Source organism: Balaenoptera physalus (genome assembly GCF_965194825.1).
Source record: "Balaenoptera physalus genome assembly, chromosome: 15".
NCBI lineage: Eukaryota > Metazoa > Chordata > Mammalia > Artiodactyla > Balaenopteridae > Balaenoptera > Balaenoptera physalus.
Genome location: NC_138894.1, coordinates 65,417,697 through 65,438,568, shown reverse-complemented (window position 1 = coordinate 65,438,568; position 20,872 = coordinate 65,417,697). Strand labels below are relative to the sequence as shown.

At 42.2% G+C, this 20,872-nt stretch overlaps 1 protein-coding gene across 13 annotated transcripts in view; it reads right to left on the bottom strand.

Moving 5' to 3' along the window:
- SLC8A1 (solute carrier family 8 member A1) overlaps window positions 1-20,872 on the bottom strand; it is a 409,941-nt gene that overhangs the window by 37,128 nt on the left and 351,941 nt on the right. For all 13 annotated transcript variants that reach the window (XM_082427686.1, XM_082427683.1, XM_082427687.1 and 10 more), the window contains one exon: window positions 12,475-12,750. In XM_082427686.1, the coding sequence (XP_082283812.1) occupies window positions 12,475-12,750 (276 nt within the window). The remainder of the gene's footprint in view (window positions 1-12,474; window positions 12,751-20,872) is intronic.

Below are 20,872 nucleotides of genomic sequence, written 5' to 3'. Positions count from 1 at the left end.
GGCAGAACACCTAAGCCACCCCTCCGGCCCGACCCCTGGACCCGCCCCTACCCTCACCCCCGTATAAGGAACAAACTTGCCCTCCCTTGGCGAGTGAGCAAGCAAGGGAACCTGTTACTTGCTTTTGCTCCCCACTGCTGCAGCAGGGGCCCGAACAAAGCCTTGCCTGAATTTCTTTTCTGGTCTCTGATCGATTTCTATTGATTAAGGGGGCAAGAATCCTGGTTGGTAACAATAACCCAGAATATTTAGATGGGAGGAGAAAGGGTGTTGGGAAGAAACACTCAAGGCACTGAGGTCCTATCTGGTCAGAACAGGTGGCGTGAGAGTGACAAGAGAGTACTAGGTACCAGAGAGAGAAGGAAAACACCAGGTAACTCAAAGGCATTATTTGAAGTGGGGGTCCAAGGAATGCAATACTTTTTCATAGTTTCTAAGACTAGAACTGTCTGGGTAAGTCTGCAAAGGGAACACCAAAGGCTTCAGTGATTAGGTGACTTGCCAACCATCAGTGGTATAAGGAGTCATACCACCCTATTAAAATACCATCCCCACACACACTCGATTCCACCATCCTGTTTTCTTAACAATATTCATCCTCACTGCTATCTGAATTTTATCATATTTTTGTTAAGTATCTGGCTTCATGGGATTAAACATCTGTCTTCTATTTCCCTCTAACTCCACTGTGTAGAACAGGGCTTAGCACTTAGTGTGCTGTCACTAAATATTTGTAAAATAAATAAATGAAAACGAAGGCAGAATGGCTCGGAAGCCTGTGATTTGCCACTGTATCATATTGCTCCCTTTGTTTTAATTTTTAGAAAATTTTCATGCCTAGTGACTGGTGAAGAGGGAAGACTGCTTGAGTATTTGAGGATCAAAGATGCCACGTTGCCTCAGGGAGTCAGTTTGGGGGTTTCCTCATTAGCTGTCGTATCACCTGCCAGAACAGTTTTTTAATTTTGAATATTACTAGTCATTAATATCCCCCCATAGACTCAGCTCAGGTGTAGAAGTTGTAGAAGATCAGGTTTAATTCTTACTCTCAGGACAAGAACACTTGGTATGGCAGAAGTTACTGACGTCAGGTTCTTGTATGTGGTTTGCCCCCTTTCTCCCGAAATGTGAAACTCCAGAAGCTCAGAAGAAAGGGCAGGCAGTGCCTGGAACCACTTCTAATGCAGCCTCACACTGAGAGCCGACGCCCTCTGAATAGCCATGGGTTAGTTTAGGGGCTTTGGTTTGCCATATTTCAACCATCTGAGGCATCACCATACCTAGAATCCTTCAGAGCAGGACATTTTCACAATCCTGGTGCACATTTATGATTATTTTTCTTTTGCACCTGTAACTCAGGAATGAAAAGGTATAATTAGTCCTCTACTGGGCCCATTTGTGGACCCCAGTGGGGATCATTTTAGTTTGGAACTACAGCAAGCCCTGATTGTTATCTCAACACGTGTTTTTTTTGTTTCTTTTTACAGGGGTAACCTAATAATAGCTTGAAATTTATGGAGGACCATGTCAAAAAGCCCCCTGGGCTCCAGAGGGCAGGGCAGGGGAGGGGAGAGGGGAGAGAAAACACCACACAATTTCCTGATTGTAAATATAAGCTCTTTTCTCCTGGTACACAAAATACTGGATTTATAGGTGCTGAGCTAAACAAAGGTTATCAAAAATGGTCACGAATAGAATTGGCATTTCTGGATCATGTGCCAGAAAATGTGGCTGAACCATATAAAGCATTTTATAGATTTAAATCCTTTTCTGGAATAAAGCAGGGTATAAACAGTCATACATAGCTCATGTTTCCTTCCTGGGGAGAGGCAGGATGCGAAGTCTGTGTGCTAAGGAACAACAATGGCGTTCCAGCTGGCATCGTGCATAAATGCCAAGCACCATGACTTCATAGCCAGAATACACACTATCCCCAACAGATATTACCATTCTTCTATAGTCACATGTAAGCTTCGCCTTGTAAATTGAGTCAGCATCTCATTTGCCTTTTCTAAAAATACCAGTGGGCCTTACATTTGTTTTGTTGCTCATGCGGTACCCATGACATGGAAATTAAATTATGCTTTTTTATAGCCCGCAGTTTTTTTTAAGTTTAGAAACAATGTGTCGTTCTTTGGGGGGAGGTCCTGGCACATGCCTCTGTTCTATAGGCCTTGGTCTCTGTTCCTAATGGTTTCCATGGATTTGTACTGATCCAAGGGCCGACATGGTGATACACAGGAGCCATGGATGAGAATAAGCATCTGAAGCTTGCCTCCTTAGTACTGTGTTATGATAAACTAACTAAAGGACTGTTAAAGTTTTTATTTTTTATTATTAAACGAGGTGTTACCCCAAGATTCATAGTGCTAATTCTAAGTACCACTGTGTGATATTTTCTCCCAGCAGTCCCTAATATATGAGCCAAGGTTACTGCTGGCGGGAGGGTAACGGGACTGTTTTAAAAGGTGAGCAAATCCATATATGCACAAAGCAGTGAAGATGAAAAACATCTCACACACGTAGACTGTAAACGTCTGTAGAGATTTTGTGATGAAATAAAAATTTTTAAATCTTACAGAATCCATGGTAAATCCCTAACATCATGTATAACAAGTAATAATTACTATCACATAGAGAATCCATGACATTTTTGCATTAAAATTGGTCCTGTTAAATATTGAGAAAAGACGAATCTGTCAAGTCAAAAAGTATATTAGCGGTTATCTGGGGCTGGAGATAGAAACGGCGATTACCTATGTATGGCCGTGAGGGGTCTTCCTGGGGTTATGAAACATTCTAAACCTGGATCAGGTTGTAATGGTTGCACAACACAGTAAATTTACTAAAAAAAAAAAAAAAAAAAAATCACTGAATTCTATACTTCAAATGGGTAAATTTTATGGTATGTAAATTATGCCTCAAAAAAGTTGCTTAAAAATGCAGGCTGGGGCTTGAATTTAAAAGAAAAAATAAAAAAACAGTGGCCCTTGAAAACTGTCATTTTCATTATCTTATTTTCAAATGTGCAAAGGGAGAAATGAAAGTCATCACCTGTGCATTGTTTACTGGTCACTCAGTAAAGGCCCACACTTGCTAATCCCCAGGAAGGAAAACACCTAACATGCTCTCCCTACACTTGACGCTTGCTCCCTTTGGAATACACCTTGAGATAGAAAAGAGGAAGCTTACATTTGTTTACAACCCACGTCCATAATACCAAGTCTCTAAACACAAAACACACACACACACGCACACACGCCCCTGAACAGCATGGTGTTTCTGCCAGGTGTCCTTGCTTTGGCTGACCTAGAGTTTATAAAAAGGCCCAGTTAAGAGTAGGAGGACATATTTTTAACTCCCCTTCCCTTACGCTGTGGCTGTTACGGGACTGAGTGAAGGGGGCCGGCGTGCGGTTGGGACACTAATCCTAAACTTGCAAAGCTTCAGATGAGGCGTGACACACGCCAAGCACCCCTGCTCCCCGGACCACCTCCCGCTAGATGACATCCTCGTTATCACCCTGCTTCCTCCCCAGCCTTGTGCTCAAGGCCAGGTGCCCGTGCAGTGCTGCCCTTTGAGAAAAATAGAGGGGTTGTCATTGACAATGAAAAAACTTAAAAGGATTGAATACAAACTCTTCTTTTGTAGAGTTTAAGTTTTGCAGAAGGAATAAAGGATGCAAAGAAAATTTTGAAATGGGTCTTTTCCAGGCTGGCTTTTACTAAATGCTTTTGGGCTTGCTGCATACAGTCTATTTTTAGTTTAGGATAATAGGCATTTCTGGTGCCATTTATGGAGCGCATCTTGTGAAATCTGGTGTCTGGCTTTCCTTCATTTCGCTCTGTCCTTGTAAAGTTTTGCTTACGTAGGGTCCCTTCAATTTTAATGACATCACCCATTCGTGGGAAAGTGCGCTGGAAAGTACAGAGTTTTACCCCCCACAGCGCCTCACTGGTGTGAGGTTAAGATAAGTTTCCATGGAAAGACATTTGAGGGATTGGGGCTGCCCAGGGCTGCTCCTCTGGCTGTGTCCCTGGGTGGCTTTGCCTCCTGGCCTGACTACAGATCAGAGGGCCCGTCTGCAGCAGTTCTGACCTTTCCTGGTGGCAAAGAAACTGTGTATTACAGCATTTGAAACCAAAATATACCTGCGCTTTAGGGTCCTCTTGGGAGAACCGACACCATAGCCAGTGGGAAATCTTGGCTCAGAGCAAAGTAATTCTGTTTTCATTCCCATTTAAGATGATGTGAAATGTTAATCATCCAATTTAACATGTATACACACTGGAGCAGTGGCACTTCCTCTTCAACTTGCGCTGAGTTGAAATGCCAGCGCTCAGGGGTTAAAGCTCACAGAGACTCAGTGGCACGGCAGGAGAGAGGAACACATTTGGGGATGTTCACCTCATCAGAATTCTTAACACAGGATAATAATAAAAATAGCCTGGGAATTTTCTTGACTTTCTGTTTCTTCAATGGCTGCAATATAGCAGAGCTAAAAATACCGTGGGAAGCCTAAACCCATTTATCAGTACGTTCAAGGAGAAGGGGCAAGAGATCTAACATTTTTTATCAGGTTCACTGTATGTAAGGCCTTGCACTGGATACTTTATAAAGGCATTCTCATATAGTCCTCAACTCTGAGGTGGATTTTCATGTGCCCATTATTCAGGTGAAGAAACTAAGGCTGAGAGAAATTAAGCAATTTGCCTCTAGTAAGTGGGGGAGGGTGGGTTTGAACTCAGGTCTATCCGAATCTAGAATTCATGTTCTTTTACACTCTGTTGGTGCATGTTCACTAACATGGCACTAAGAGAAGATTTTGCATAATTTTTCTGAGATTGAGACTGTTAACCAGGTAACCTGTGAGCTCAGCAATGAGAACACCACATCTGTTTGAAGCAGAATGGAGAGGAAGTGATTCAATCAGTCTGATTCCTGCTGTCTCCAAGGTAGCTCAGATGACTGGGGGAATTCAGAATGACTGGGTACAATATCCCCTGAGAAGAGTTTTGTTTTGGGTGGGGTGCTGCTGTGTTGCCTTCTGACCCCATCTCTTTGGTTAGGTCAGGGGCAGGCTGAGTGTGTATGTGGCTGGATGCTTTGGATGGTAACCTCTAGTGATCCTGCCCCCTGGGCTTCTACTTCCGCTAGAACACTGGAACTTGATTTCCTAAGTTGCCCTTAAGTCTTTGCAGAACGTGACTGCTGAGAGAGCATCCCCAATATACCCTTCCTGGGCTCCACTGACCCCAGTGCCTGGGCAGCCACATATCACAGGCAGCTTTAGTCTAGACCCAGAATGACCTAACCTCCCTTGTGGTTTCGCTTAGCAGCCCATGGCTGTGCTGATGAAGATTATCTTGGCATGCTGTTTTTCACCAGCTAGGTCAGAGTTGAACATGTTGAAGAGTTTCCAGTCATCTTAGTATTTCCTACATGTAAAAATTGAAACACTAAGAATCTATGGGTAGAAGATTAGGTCTTTATTCATTTCTGAAGTTTTTTGAAGCATGGACTCTATGAGGTGTTTGATGCCAAAGGGAATAATGATAGTGTCGGACCTCAAGGAGCTTGAGTATAATCCACTGTTGCATGCTTTAAAAATGGAAAATACTAAAATTAAGGCAAAAAGGGAAATGAGGAACTTCCTCCAAATTGTAAGCTATATGGGAAAGAGTATATGCAATGCTTACTTTGAAACTAAATCCCAGGTGGAATGATAGAGTGGTTAAATACCAGATTATAAAGAAGAGATAATATGGATTGCACCATTTACCACTGATATAAACTTGGACTAAATATGGTCAAATCATTTCTCTATAAGCCTTAATTTTCTCATGTAACAGGATACTGGTGCTTACTCTCCTATATGCTGTTAAGTAGCCTTTCCACAGGGCCACCACTATATACATCCATGGATGTGGTACCCCGTACACCTCCAGGGCATCATTTAGATAATGCTGAGCTCTTGAGATTGCAGCCTACAACCTGTGCAACCATGTAAATCACTTCAGGATCCACTTAGAGATGAAGCAGCAGGACATAAGTTGTAAGTAAATGTTACTTAAGCATACTCTAGAAAACGAAGAAATATCTTTGTTTTCAGAGGTGTTAGAAGTCAGGAAATTGAAAACTGAAAAAAAGAAATCAATTGCTAATTTTTTGTTACAAAAACAAATATATTTTCTAGCACAGTGCCAAACAGATAGAAAAATCTCATTTTCAGGAGATGGGTCTAAGGGACCAAAAACCCTTGGGAGGAGGGAAAATCACTTCAAATAACTTAATGATATAACCTAAACAAGATAACAGATAATGTATAATGTATAAACGGTATTTATGCCTAGCACACAGTTGGAGCTACGTAATAAATTTAAAAAATTTCCTTCTCTGGTCATAAAACTTTTCATTCTCATTTTCTGATGGTTTCTATTCCTTCTGGCATTTTGAGAGTTGATCTCAGTGTAAATAATGATAATTATTTCTTGCATTTTATACCAACTTACAGTTTACAAAGTGCTCTGAAACCTGTATTACTTAATCTCATCAACTCTTTAAATTGCCGTGGGTTATTATGGCTATTTTGCAGGCAAGAAAAGCAAGGCTGAGTCAAGAAGTTAATTCCAGCAACACAGTGAATAATGGTTAGAAGTTCTCTTTCCTGAATTCAGTTCTAAAGTTCGTTTCTATACCCTCTTGGTGCATATTCACCAACACTGCAATCAGAGAGCAAAGTGAACAGCTCGCATGGCTGTTTTATATCATGCATTTCCTATGGTATTTAAAAGTCTGGGTGTGGTAACTTAAAAATGACATACAATTTCTCTAAAGTAAGATTTTTAAGAAAGATTCCGTATACAAAATAGGGAAAAACCCCTAAAATTGTCTATTTCCTTCTCCTCCATGCCTTAAAATCTCTAGGGCGAAATAATTCCTACTTGACAGAACTCAAAGCATATTCAAAACACTGGAAGCTAACAGAAGTCTGACAATGCCAGTGGTTAAGGGACAGCCTAGAATACCCAATTTTTAAACTGTTCTGGTCCCAAGAGTAAACAACCAGTAAAGGGAAGATAAAGTGGGCAGTAGACAAGCTTCAGGCACAAGCCCAACCAAGATGTACGGAGAAAGACCAAGGCAGGACTTAGGTCAAACTATTCCCAACTCATCAACATCTCAGAGTTTTCTCTGTAATTCAAGAGGAATGCTTACTTCTATTTGACTTGATTGAAAAGGAGCAAGAGATGAAAGGAAAAAAATCCATATTTGGAATATGACGTAGAAGCTTGACTTAATACACACAAGTTTTGCTCGAGTAAATGACTATATGCTAAAACAATGTCAATTACAGGTGGTCCCTACTACAGAAAAGGCTGGGCTACAAATGTTCCTTCTTACACTTTTTTTTCTCTTGAATTTTGAGCCTGTTTTTCCAGAGAAGCGATGTGATACAACATGGTTATGACCCTATGCCGGGCTACTGCAAAATACTATCTTGCTTCTCACAGTTCCCACCACAGACACAATTACGAATGAGAAAAAAATGTTTCTGCTCTGAGACTCTTAGTGCTCTGAAGTTTAGTTTTGACCCTTCTTACTACAGTAACCTACTCAGGTATACTCTACTCGTCAAAAATAAGCTACACTATAGAAATAGCTGTTCATCTCCCTTGATTCTAACTTTAATTCTTAGCTGAATCTACAAGGTGTTAGGAAGAAAGCAATCTGACAAACCAATTCATACTCATGTGTAAATGATTGTCCATTAACTTATATATACAACATACACATACACAAACACATGCACAAACATAATTGCATTACTTATGTGTTAGCTAGGCATCACTCTGGGGGCCAGGGATATAACAGTGGAAAAGGGCAAGGTTTCTGCTCCCAGGAAGCTTACATTTCAGTGAGGAGGGTTGGCCAATAATAACGCTCCAAAACAAATAAACCAAAAAATCCACAAAGTTATAAATACATAAAATAGGGTGAGATAATACAGGAAAACTGGGTGACCACTTTTTTGCATTGTGTGATTAGGGAAGGTCTCTTTGAAGAGGTGACATTTAAGATGAGATATAATTGAAGACACAGAGCCAGTCTTGTGCAAATGAAGGGGAAGAGCACTTTGGGCAGCTAGCACAGCCCTGAGGAAGGAATGAACTTGGTGCATGAAGGACAATAAAAAGGCCAGTGGGGCTGAAGAGCAGTGGGCAAGGAGGTAAACAGAACAGAAAGACAGGAAGGGGCCAAATCACATCGGTCTTTGTAAGCCAGAGTTATGCTTTTGCAGTTTATCCTAAGTGAAAGAGGAAGCCTTGGAAAATTGTAAGGAGAAATGTGGTCTGAGTTACATCTTAAAACCATCTCTAGCAGAAGCATGGAGACAGATAGGAGGCTACTGCAGGGGTCAGAGTGAGAGAGAATGGCTGCCTAGACCAGCATGGCTGTGGTAGAGACAGCTAAGTGGGTCTGATCAAGATATACTGTAGAGGAGAGATCTGCAGGAGTTATGAATGGATTCACTGGGGATGAGGAAAAAGGAATCAGGAACACCTGGGTAGATAATAATGTTTTCCTGAGAAAGGCAAGGTATGGGAAGAATAGGTTTGGTTGAAGGATAAGGCAGCTGGGCAGTAGAAGTCAACAGTTCTATTTGGATATGGTAATTTTGAGCTGTGAATTACACATCCAGCACTGATATAGGAAGGCGGTTGGTATATGAATCTAGAACGCAGGGAAAAGTTGAGGCTGGGGATCTACATTCGGTACTCACTGGCATATCGATGGCGTTTAAGCCTTGGAGACTGGGACGATGGCCCAGGGGGTGAGCATGGACCAAGAAGAGGGCTGGGGACCAGGCTCTGGCTCTCTCCAACATTGAGCGGTGGGGAGAGACTGTCCCCCTCTTCTCCAGACAGGCGGCTCTGTAGAAGGGCCATTCAGGCAGAGAGGCTGTTCCTCTATTAACAGGTGTGGGCCTTTAAGCTCTTATAGGCACACCTGAGGGTGGTCAGGAGTCCTTTTCTGCCAGTAGATTATAATGAACATTTCACTACCAGTTGGTATGAAGAAGCTCTGTCTCACCTGCAAAGTCATAAGCTCTTTTTTTCCAAGATTTTGAATATGGTAAAAAAAAAAATACTATTAATGAGATACATAGATATTTAATCCAGCCTTGAGGCAGGAGGACTAATAGGGAAGGTTTTCAATGCCCATAAGGCCATCACAATCTAAGAATCTAAGTCTCACCTCGGAGGAGGCAGCAGTTTACCAAACACTAGCCAGGAGCCCTTCTGCCTTAGGAAAACTGTCAAGACGTCAGCCTAAACAAAGAGCTGGGCCCCAGGACCAATACAGATGAATGGTAGGGGTAAGTGAAGAGAATTAGTTCTCTTTTTTCTTCTGCCTATAGCAACTGGGCTTTGTCACTTGGGAACAATAGCATCTTTTTTTCCCCCCTGATAAGTCAGGAGATATAATAAAGCAATGCTCTGAAGCATCAGGGTTGAAGAATAAAGTCAGAAATATTGAACAAGATGCTGAATGAACAATTTGCCGTTTTTTTGGGGGGGGGGGTAGGTCTGCTTATATAGATATGATCATCTGAGATTACCTGTGAATATATTGTTTCGGGAGTATGCTACACAGTTAATACTGCAGCAAATTATAGGAATTCTCCCACTAACAGAGCAAAGCAATCTGTTTCCCAATGGGAAGAATTTACGGCGGTGTAGGGAAACCATTTTGACAACTAACGACTCGCTGTATTAGCCCTCAGGCTTTCTTACCTCTTGATACCCCTACCTGGGTTCTGAGCTGCTTTTTAAATGGCAGAACAAATGACTCCAAGCACTAGGGTCACTATAATCCACATTTCATGTTCCAGAAAAAATTTTAATCATACGGCTTCCATACTGTTCAAAAGAGTTCATTAATACACGAGATACAGAGCCACTTTGGCAGATTGGTATACAGAGAAAGGAGCCAGTTTCGAGATATTGGCATGACGAGTTGAGAAAAAAAGAAAAACACCCCAAGACATTTTCAGGCCCAAGGATTTCATGTAGGAAAAACATTTTTAAAATCCCTTTTAAAGCAAGAGATGCACTCGGTAGGATCAACTGCTGACTTTTCAGAAAGGCAGGCTAATTTTGGATAACTGTCATGAGACCTAAGTTTGCCTTCATTACCATAATTTGCACATATTCTCCTCAAGGGTTAAACCCATGGCTGAGAGTGTGTACTAACTTGGGCACCGCTTGATAGTGATTTAAGCCTTAAGGAAAGAAGACTCCCCCAGACATTTTCCTATAGTAACCTCTGACAGAGCCATGGCTAACGACGATGCTTAGCTCCTGTGGTTGTATACATGTTCTCTAAACAAAACAACTTAATATGAATATTTTAAGTTTTTCCTCTTGCTTGCTACATTTCTGGTCATTTTTGGAAAAAATTAAAAATAAAGACCAGGGCTTCCCCGGTGGCGCAGTGGTTGAGAATCTGCCTGCCGATGGAGGGGACGCGGGTTCGAGCCCTGGCCTGGGAAGATCCCACATGCCGCGGAGCAACTGGGCCCGTGAGCCACAACTACTGAGCCTGCGCGTCTGGAGCCTGTGCCCCGCAATAGGAGAGACCGCGGCAGTGAGAGGCCGGCGCACAGCGATGAAGAGTGGCCCCCGCTTGCCGTCACTAGAGAAAGCCCTTGCATAGAAGCGAAGACCCAACACAGCCAAAAAAATAAAATAAATAAACAAGTCAGGAGCTCTTAAAAAAAAAAAAATTAAAAAAAAAATAAAAATAAAAAATAAAGACTGAATATAGACCTGTTGGAACACAGCTGGGGTTGAGGGGGAAGAATCTGCTCTCCTCGGAGGATGAGCAGTGAACCAGAAGACTTCGCACAGCCCTGCTCACTAAGGCGGGGAGGAAGAACACTCTCGAAATCCCTCGGCTCCTCCATTAACTCAGCTGGACCCCAAAACCATGCTGGGCCCAGCATGACCAGGACTCCTAAACAGTCGATCAGTTGTAATACACCATGCGCCATGGCTGACCAGTACAAATCTGGACCCTTCATCCATCCTTCGTTTCTCAAGGGTGAGGCGTCCAAATTCATACTAGTCAGATCCTCCCCAGCCATTCAACACCATAATCACAAAAGCTGCTCTTTTACTGAATTCCACGTCCCAGATGCTTTACTAGCTGTATCATTTATAGGCGTTTTCTCCACTCCTTACCCTGATTCTGCAAGTTCATATGGTTGTCCCTATTTCATAAATGAAGAAACCGAGGCTCAGAGAAGTAATCTATCCATAGTCACTGAGATAATGAACATCTGAGAAGAACAGCCAGTGATTTCAGGCAAGAGACACATGGTTTAAACGGTGCTTGTTTTCAGACTCAAAAGCCAGGTTGCCAACTATGGCAAGTGTTAGTAGAAGTCACAGCATTTTCATTAAGGCTGTGGCAAAGTCGGAAAGTGGGAAAGGAATGGCACCATCCGCAGGGCTGTATTTCCCCTCAATTCCTGCCTTTTCCCAAGCCCACTGCAACCCTTGTCATTGACCTTCTGCTGGTAGAGATGCAAGTCTTGTTGCTCTAAGTTGAGAGTACACATTTGTCAGGATGTCAACTAGTGATGGGAAGTAGGTCCAGAACTTTAGTTACAATAAGCTCTGATGTGTATCAGAATCACCTGTGAGCTTAACACACATTTCTGGGCCCTTCTTTAGACCTTCTGATTCTGTAGGTTGGTCGTGGGTCTCAGGCATTTGCATTTTTAAAAACAAACTCCCAGGTAATTTTGATGCCCATCAAAGTTTGAAAATTACTGCTCTCAATGTTATGTTCAGGAGGAGGAGATCTTACTCAGAGGAGTGAGTACACATAACGAGCTACAGTTGCAGGCTGGAAGAAAAATTCAGCTTAGCGGGAATGCATGAAGGGATGTCCACCTGGCCTGCTCATTTCGCTCAGGATAACTTTTTCCTGTTCTGATCCATGTCTATTTTTTATTTACTCCCATTAATATTTGGGTCAAGAGAATCATCAGGTCTTAAGTATTTATCTTAGTTACCCAACAAATACAGCACTTCATCCAAACTTGACTAAATACGTAGAAGACAGAAATTTTGTTCTTGAAGATAATTCTGTAGTTGTGTTTTTGAAAGTTCTAATTGTAATGGGAAGCTGACCTATCAATCTATCCATTAAATCAATCTGCTCTCTCCGTGCAGGCAGGCCCTCTGGGAATGCTATCCTGTCATGATGATACCGACCAGCTTTCTAACCTTGAGAAATGCCATGACAATGTTCTGGCAGCGACATTATGCACAGCTCTGGGCTTTTGTCTTTCATAGGCCGGGTTTGTTAGCACAGCACTTGAAATTGTAGGAACAAAAGGGCCAAGAAGGCAAATGGGCTTCCACTCCTGGGGGAATCACACAGGGATGTATTCATTACCTGGCACTGAGGTTCCAAGCGCGACGAACACTACCGCGGTCACGGAATCCTTCAGGCCGATGGTGCAGCCAAAGTGGGAAGCCAGGTCTCCGATGAAAGCCGTCAGTACGCCAATCATGAGGATGGAGACGATGAAACACGCCCAGCCATTCCAGTATTCTGTAGGGGGGACGAAGGCGAAGAGAACCTTCCAGAACACAGTCAGAAAGTGCATCACGTAATCGAAGCAGGAGGGCAGCTTCTCCTCCCCACATTCATCGTCGTCATCATCTTCCCCTAGAGAGAAAGGAATGAAGAACATTTCATCAAAACCTGTGCTATCAGGGTTTTCCTCTCTCCCACTTTCTCCTTCCTAGGCCTGTTGGCCCTCCCTTGAGAGGTGGGTGAAGCTTTGGGTTTTCCAAGAGTCAATCATAATCAACCAAATCATTATTAAGGTACTGACATGCCCCCTCGCTGTGGTTCACGGAACAATAGCAAAACCTTAAGCCCCAACCAGTTTCGGTTATATGCAATCAACACATACTTTCTACTCCCACGTCACCTCCCGTGAGCATTGTCATTTCATAGAAATGAAAAGGATTTCTCCCCAAAGGCAGGAAAGTTGTGTACCAGGCTTGGAAAGAAGCCTCTTTTAATGAAAGATGACTGACAGTTCTTCTACCAGGATTCTTTCCTTCCAGCTTGGAGTCTAGCTCTGGGGATTCATGGCCATATGATCCTGTATAGGACCATGTTCTAACAGGGGCCTCTGGGCCCTGCACACTCCTCCAGCTTCACCTCCTGCAACTGCTTCAAACTCAAACTTCATCCCAGCCAAATGGAATTATTTGCATTTTTTAAAAACTGTATGTAATGTACTTTCTCCTACTTTTGTCCTTTATAACTAAATGTGCTTGGCATATCCTAATCCCTCCCTCTTTATCCTTTAAAAAAAAAAAACAAGGGAATTTTTTAGAAATGCAAATTCCTGGCCCCGCTGCATCAGAAACTAGGGGAGTGGGGGTGGGGTGGGAGGTGTTTGAACAAGGCTTCCAGGTGATTCTCATGCACGCTCAATTTGAGAACCAGTCTCTAGATTGTGCCTGTGCACTTTCCTTCTCCATTTGACTATGAGCCTGTCAAGGGCAGGAATTTGTCCATTTTTGTGTCCTTAGTGTTTGGTCTAATCCACGGCATGTGCATGCATGCATGAATTTCCACTGACTTTATGTAACTACTTAATTACATAATACACATATGTAACTACTTAATTATATAACAACACACACATATAACAATGTTGCCAAGTAAATTCACAAAGCTTACTACTTAAAGGAGCCAGGAAATTAATAGTATTCTAAAACGGAAACTTCATTTACAATGATATAATCCCCATTCACATATTTTAAAATTGAGCCACTGAATGTCACCTCTTCTTGAAGTGGTGGCTAGTATATATTTACGTGTTTTGTAGCCATTTTGGAAAGAACTTCTCCTTGAGACTTTGTTTCACCACTACCACCTCCCCGAACCTTGTCACCAGGGATCCACTTCCTCCAACCAATGCAGCTGGCAGCAGGTGAGGCTGTCACACTTCCCAGCTGTCTGCGCAATGTTAGATTGCCAGCATGGGGCAAACGTGCGTACTCTTCATGAGACACTCCTTGGTGAGGCCATCTGGAGCAGCACATAACTGGGAAAACCCTCTTAAATCCGAGGAGCTTTGAGGGAAAAGTGCCTCTTACAAAACACGAGTGTCTGGATTTGTAACCTGTCATCTTACAGGACGAAAGAAGAGGCAATGGTTCGCTCTTCAGCGAGTGCACAGTCAGAATTATTATGCACATAAACTTTGGGGATCTGCAGAGAAAGTAGCCTCGTCTTTGACACTCTGGAAGGTCTCCAATAAGCTCTCGGGAAGCAGTCCTCAGCAGATGGATGGAATCACCTTTGGAAACGAACTAGGTAGAGGACTTGACTCAGGTCAGCTGATGGAAAAGTGTGTGACTCACTAGAGTGAAAGAGCCTGGTTGACCATGTTAAAGTAATTGACCAAGGAGGCCATTAGACTGGAGTGGCTCTAACACCTTAGTAACCAATGTAAGCAAGCTGAAACCTCAGCCAGAGTCAATTCCTATAAATACATTTGTATCTGAGAAAATGAAACTGAGGAACCATCATTCACAAACAGCCCACCTAGGCTCTCCTAAGTAAGGCAACTGCTTAAGCTAGAGCCACTCACTTTCCTTGCTTCACTTCTGAGTCTGCTCTATAAGAGACTGTTCCCAGCTCCTATCGGCAGAGTGCCCCTAACCACTTTCGGTTTGGTTCTGCCTGATGTGAATCCATGTTTGCTCAAATAAACTCTTAAAAGCTTTTAGTGTGCCTCAGTTTATCATCAACCATTTCCTACAGTGCTCACGCTGTATGGTTATTACATATTTCTAATATCATCCGTGCCTGAAAGTAGAAGATGCTTTTAAGTAAAAGCCCATGTTATGGACTGAATTGTATCTCCTTCAAATTCACATGTTGAAGCCTGACCCCCAGTCAAAGAATGTGACTGTATTTGGAAATAGGGCCTTCAGAGAGATGCTTAAATGAAAACGGGGCTGTTAGGGTGGCCCCTTATCCAATCTGACTGGTGTCCTTATAAGGGGGAATTGGGACACAGAGAGATAGCAGGGACACATGCACATGGAGGAAAGACCACGTGAGGACACAGCAAGAAGGTGGCCCTTCCTTCCTCCAAGTCAAGGAAAGAGGCCTCGGGAGAAGCCGAACCTGCCAAAACCATGATCTTGGACTTTTATCCTCCAGAACTGAGAAAACGCATTTCTACTGTTTAAGCTACCCAGTCTGGGGCATTTTGTTATGGCAACCCTAACAAATTAGTACAGCCCCTTGGGAAGCATCCTATGTCATAGCACTAACATATAGGAACAGCCACTCAGTGTTTCTATTACTTACTCCTTTCTTGTTTCCTTATCCACTTCTTCTTTTTTCCTTCTGTTACTGAACCAGGTTCGTTTTGCCCCAAGCACAGCAAGCCAAAACGCTGAGGGTTTTTCCCCAAGGCAGCCAAGCGAGGAGACAGGAGAACAAATCTCAAAGCTCCCTCTATGAAAGCAGAGGGTTCAGGGTATTTATGGGATGACGAATAAAGAAGCAGGGTGGTCTGGGGTGGGGGGAGCATGGGGAAAGGTGATTGGAAGAAGGTGCGGTAATCTTGGTTCTGCGCAGGCGTAACTAAGCACGTTCAAAATGTCACTGAGCGGGCACCCACGCATGCCCAGTTGGAGGGTCAGCGGTCCCACCCAGCCTTAACCAGCTCAGTTCCAACTAGACACAGCTGACTCCAAGTTCCTAAAACAACTTGGGCCAACCTCTTATTGTTTAAGCTACTTGGAGGACCTGCAAGTCTCAAAATGGCCTTGATTAGTGAAGGCAGGTGAAATGGATTTGACTCTCAGTTTCACTTCTTTCACCTTTCTTCCCATTTCCCTTTTACCCTCCACTTGAGCTCCAGGTGGAACTCACTGTGAGAGCTGCAATTGTCAGTCCTTATTTGAGGGGGGTAGGAAGAAGAGGACCATGCTAATTATTTCTCTACCTCCTTTTCTCCCTATTTCCCAATCCAAAGGGGGGACTGCATGTACCCCAGGAAAGCTCAGAAAAAGCACTAGACTTTCTAGTTATATTTATTTTGTATCTGATCCTTCAAAGTGTCTATATTTGTAAATATTTTATAATTTCATAGGGGGTATGATTAAAACAGTTTGGAAAACACTAGAGTTTAATCAATCATTCATAGAAACACAGATTATTCTGCCTCTAACTCGACAAAATTACTTAATTTGGGGTGTCTAAGTCTCATACTGGGGAGACGAACAAGAAAACAAATAATGAAGCTTCTGAGAAGAAATGACACTTATAAATTGAGAGTAGATGTATTTGTCTTCAAGAGGGAAATAATAACACCTTTCCCATGAGGGATGTGCAGGGGAATAATTAGATCATCTCTGCAAAGTGTCTGAGGATATTTCAAGGTAATGATTATCATGGTAGTTATCATTATTTTCCTCCACTTAGAATTGTTACTGTGTTTCCCCATCATTATTTAATTACTTAGTCAAGATGCTGGGTCCTAAGGTGACATTCTAGGCTTTTAAAAACAAAATCTAATATTGCCCTCTGGAATTAACTTTATGACTTGTAAGTGTACAATGCAAAATGTGTGTGTGTGTGTGTGTGTGTGTGTGTGTGTGCATGCAAGAGAGAGAGAGAGAGGGAGAATTTCCTTCTGTAGGCTTCCAACATTATAAGGACTATTAAACATCTTAATGCTTAAGTCTGGACGGGGAGGCCCATCTGTTTTATTGCATTTGAAAGTAGAAGTGGCTTCCCATCTTTTTCCTGGGATCTCACTGCTCTTTATAAATTTTAATCTCCCACTCAGATGTTATTTAAATATTAAAAATGACCCCTGACTGCCATGTATGATGCACAATTACCTTGTCTTGGAGACGGACAAAGAAATATTATGTTCATTCATCACCATCTGGACTATACTTAAAAGTGTGCTCCTTGCAAAGAGCAGTGGAGCATTAAAACACACACACACACACACACACACACACACACACACACACACACACACACACACCCCTGGAGCATCTTTTATGTGATGGTACAGATGACAGTAATTTGCTGGTATGTTTGCCAGCTCAGGGTTACTGGACGCTGTGTAATTTTTTCGAGTCTCTCTTCTGTATTAGCAAAGAAACAGGCAGGTTGGTGGGTTTCCTTTTATAGGATCCCAAACAAAGGATCCTCTTATCCCAGAATCCTTCCTTTCAGCTTTATGGATTTCACTAATGGGAAGATAACAAACAAGCTGTGTTTGATTAATCCCTCCCATGGCTTTTAAAATGGTTTCCTTGATTCATACTGGACTTCCTAAATATAACTACAGAAGTAGTCTAATCATTAAAACCACAGAGAGTGGACAGAGCCTCCCTTCAACTACTGATATAATAGTACTTGCCCTGGCCCTGCTCTGGAGCATGAGAACAAGGGCATTGTCAGCACAATTAATTGATCAAGAAAGGCAATCCCTGGGCTTGGCACCTGCAGAGTACACAGCAGCTAAAGTAAACCAGGTGTTAATTTGTATTCTTCTATGAGATGCTCAGGCTTTGGCCTCAGGGAGAACTTTAAGAACTAGAAATAGAGGCTGCTGGGGTGTAATGGACATTTGGGTCTGAGGACTTAAGTCAATTTCTGGTTCTGATAGCTTGTTTGGGGGCAAGACACTTGACCTTCCTGGGCCTCAATTCCTCAACAGAAGAGTTTCCTAAATCCCACATCACAGAGCTATTGTGAGGACCAGGAGGGGAAATGTCCAAGTCCTTTGTAAAACTGCAAACCCCTTTACAGACAGATGTGCCATATTCCGTCATTGTTATTTGTCAGAAGAAAGGCAGTAAATCAATATGATCTGAGTATCTTGATTGCACAGAATCTATATTCTGTTTGAATGAGCCGTTATCACTACAGCTTCCCTGAGCTGCTTGGTTTTAAGAAGAAAAAAGGAAGAAAGGAACAGAGGGAGAGAACATGATGGGGTGTCTACTAAATGTCAGACACTGAGCTAAATTTTTTCACATACCTGATCTTATTTAGTCCCTACAATAACCGCATCATTAATCCCATCGTACAGATGAAGTTCAGAGATGTTAAGTGACTTTCTAAAATAATGACACAGTCAGTAAGTGGCTGAGTTGGGATTTGATCTAACAGCCCGGCAAACATTTTACTTCCCATGATGTCTTGCTGAAGCAAGTGGAGGACTACAGCATCGATCGTCACACACTGATTCAAAGTTTGAACCTGAGAATTCTTCTGATGCCCCATGCTATAGAAATGCAATGTTGCCTTTTTGTAGGACTGTAAAAATGATGTTGCATTATCAGTAATGTTTGTATTCTAATTTATTTTCTAGATATGATATGTTTTTGGCAGTCACCCATATGCTCTTTCTCGAGCTCCTGGGGACCACCTAAACCCAGGAGACAAGACAATACAGTAAGGGAGAGCATCATGGTTATGGCTGATTTTGAATCTCTAGAGTGTGGCAAGTTATTTTCATTTCCAGTCGTCAAAGGCCAACCATTTGAATCAAACATCCTGGTTTGCATCTAGCTCTTCACTCTAGAATTTGGGAAACCGGCCTAAATTATCACAACTCTGTAATGGAAAGCAGTTTAGAGAATCTTGTTAATCTGAGAAACTGACTATCAATTCCTTCTAGATATTCATTTATTTATAATTAGTCCATTTTTATTTTGCAAGACTATCCTCCAACTATGAGAATAATGAGAATGATTAGAATGCTTTCCAGGAGTATGACACGATGGATTTAGGATGATATTTGTGGGCAACCACACTGCCTTCCATGTGATCTTCTAAGCCCAGTAAGCGTTACTCAGCAGCCTCATGTAATATACAAATCAATAACCATGAAGGTAGATCACTACAGTGGTTTTCCTCATTCTGTAGACATTGTGTTGGGCATAATTTCTTTCTGAAATTTTATTCCTTTTTTCCCGTGTGGTTGATTTGATTTTGTGTCTCTTTGGTTTCTGAGCACAAAGATTTGTTCTCTTCAAACATATTAACAAGCTAATTTGTTACTGAATGGGCTTTCTCTTCCATAGCTATCACTATTTTTTTTTTTTGCAACCCGATATACAATAATTATAAATCAAGTTCTACTCTTCTGTTGTATATTTCCATTTCTCTTATTCAAAGGTTCTTACAAAATTACTAAATATTTTAAAGGAAAGAAACTTTAGCAATCAGCTAATTTACCCCTTCTAATTTTAAGAGAACAAACTGAGAACTGATTCAACTGATGAATTTTTGTTCACCTTACAGAAAAACCCGAGCAAACTTTTTGGCCAAATACTTATTCTCTGATGCAAAGTAGAAGATGTCAGCAACTTTTCTTCCAAGTATATTGCAAGATAATTCCTTATCAACAGAGATCTCAAAACACAATTCACTCAAATTTCCAGATCTATGAGTTGCCAAAGCACAGGGAAAGAATACAGACATTTGCTTCTATCAAATGAAACGTGTGGGGATTAGAAAAATACCTGAACTTAAAGCACTGGAAGGGTTTCGGAGCTTGCCAATGTCAGCTCCCTGTTTAATGTGAATTTCTTTAAAATCTCTTTGCCAAATAGTCACCCATGCCACACTTGAGAGTCTCAGCTATTAGGCAGTTCATAGTCTCACAATGCACATTTTAACAGCTCTGGCTGTCAGCTTGGGCTGGTAGGTCCATTCATTTGTCCAGGTCCCATTCCTTAAGCCACGTGGAGTAAGTTTAATCGTGTTCCACATGACATTCCTTCAGGTACTTGAAGCTGGCTCCTCTCATTTCACCCTCAGTCCTTGCTCCAAGTTCAGTCTGGCCATGTTCCTCTGAGCAGTCTTCTTCTTTTTTTACTTTTTATTTTCTATTGGAGTATAGTTGATTAACAATGTTGTGTGAGTTCCAGGTGTACAGCAAAGTGATTCAGTTATACACATACATGTATCTATTCTTTTTCAAATTCTTTTCCCATTTAGGTTATTACAGAATACTGAGCAGTGTTCCCTGTGTTATGCAGTAGGTCCTTGTTGGTTACCTATTTTAAATAGAGCAGCGTGTACATGGAAGGGTAGGGGGAAGGGATAGATTGGGAGTTTGGGACTGACATGTATACAGCCTTCTTTTTCAGAATGCAGTGCGTGGAGCTGAATGCAACTCCAAGAGGCGCTTATTTGCCTGCATCGGGGAAGGTCTTTCGCCATCCTCATTCTGGGCACTTTTGTTAATGAACACGTTGGACTGACATCACACACTGTCATACGAGTAAACCAACACCAACAATCCACTGTTCCAAAGCCATTTCTAGGTCATGTCTTCCATTTTCCACACTAGCGTTAATTGATTTTGGGGGACACAATTGTACAATCTTTCACCTGTCCTTATAGGAAGTGATTAAAAGAAGTGATTCCTTAACTGTGTTTTCAGTCCATGTAAAACTGGACTGAGTTTTAGTTGTCATGAGAAAACTCGAACCTTGATAGCATACCAGCTCTTTCTAAGAAGTGTCATTCTTGAAGCCTTCTTTAAAATGTATTTGGATTATGACAAAGTCTCTTGGTGTGGCTAGTTGCCCTTGGGGGTGGCGGGCTGTGGGCCCTTCTGATGGTCTCTAGTCTCACTGCCCTCATCCCCTGCAGCCAAAGGCCTGAGAGCAAGCCTGGTCATATATCAAGAGGCCCGTCTTTACTAAGTCGTGGGGATCAGAATTAGTGTGGAGACCCCACGCCTAAAATCCACTGTGCCTAGACACCCACA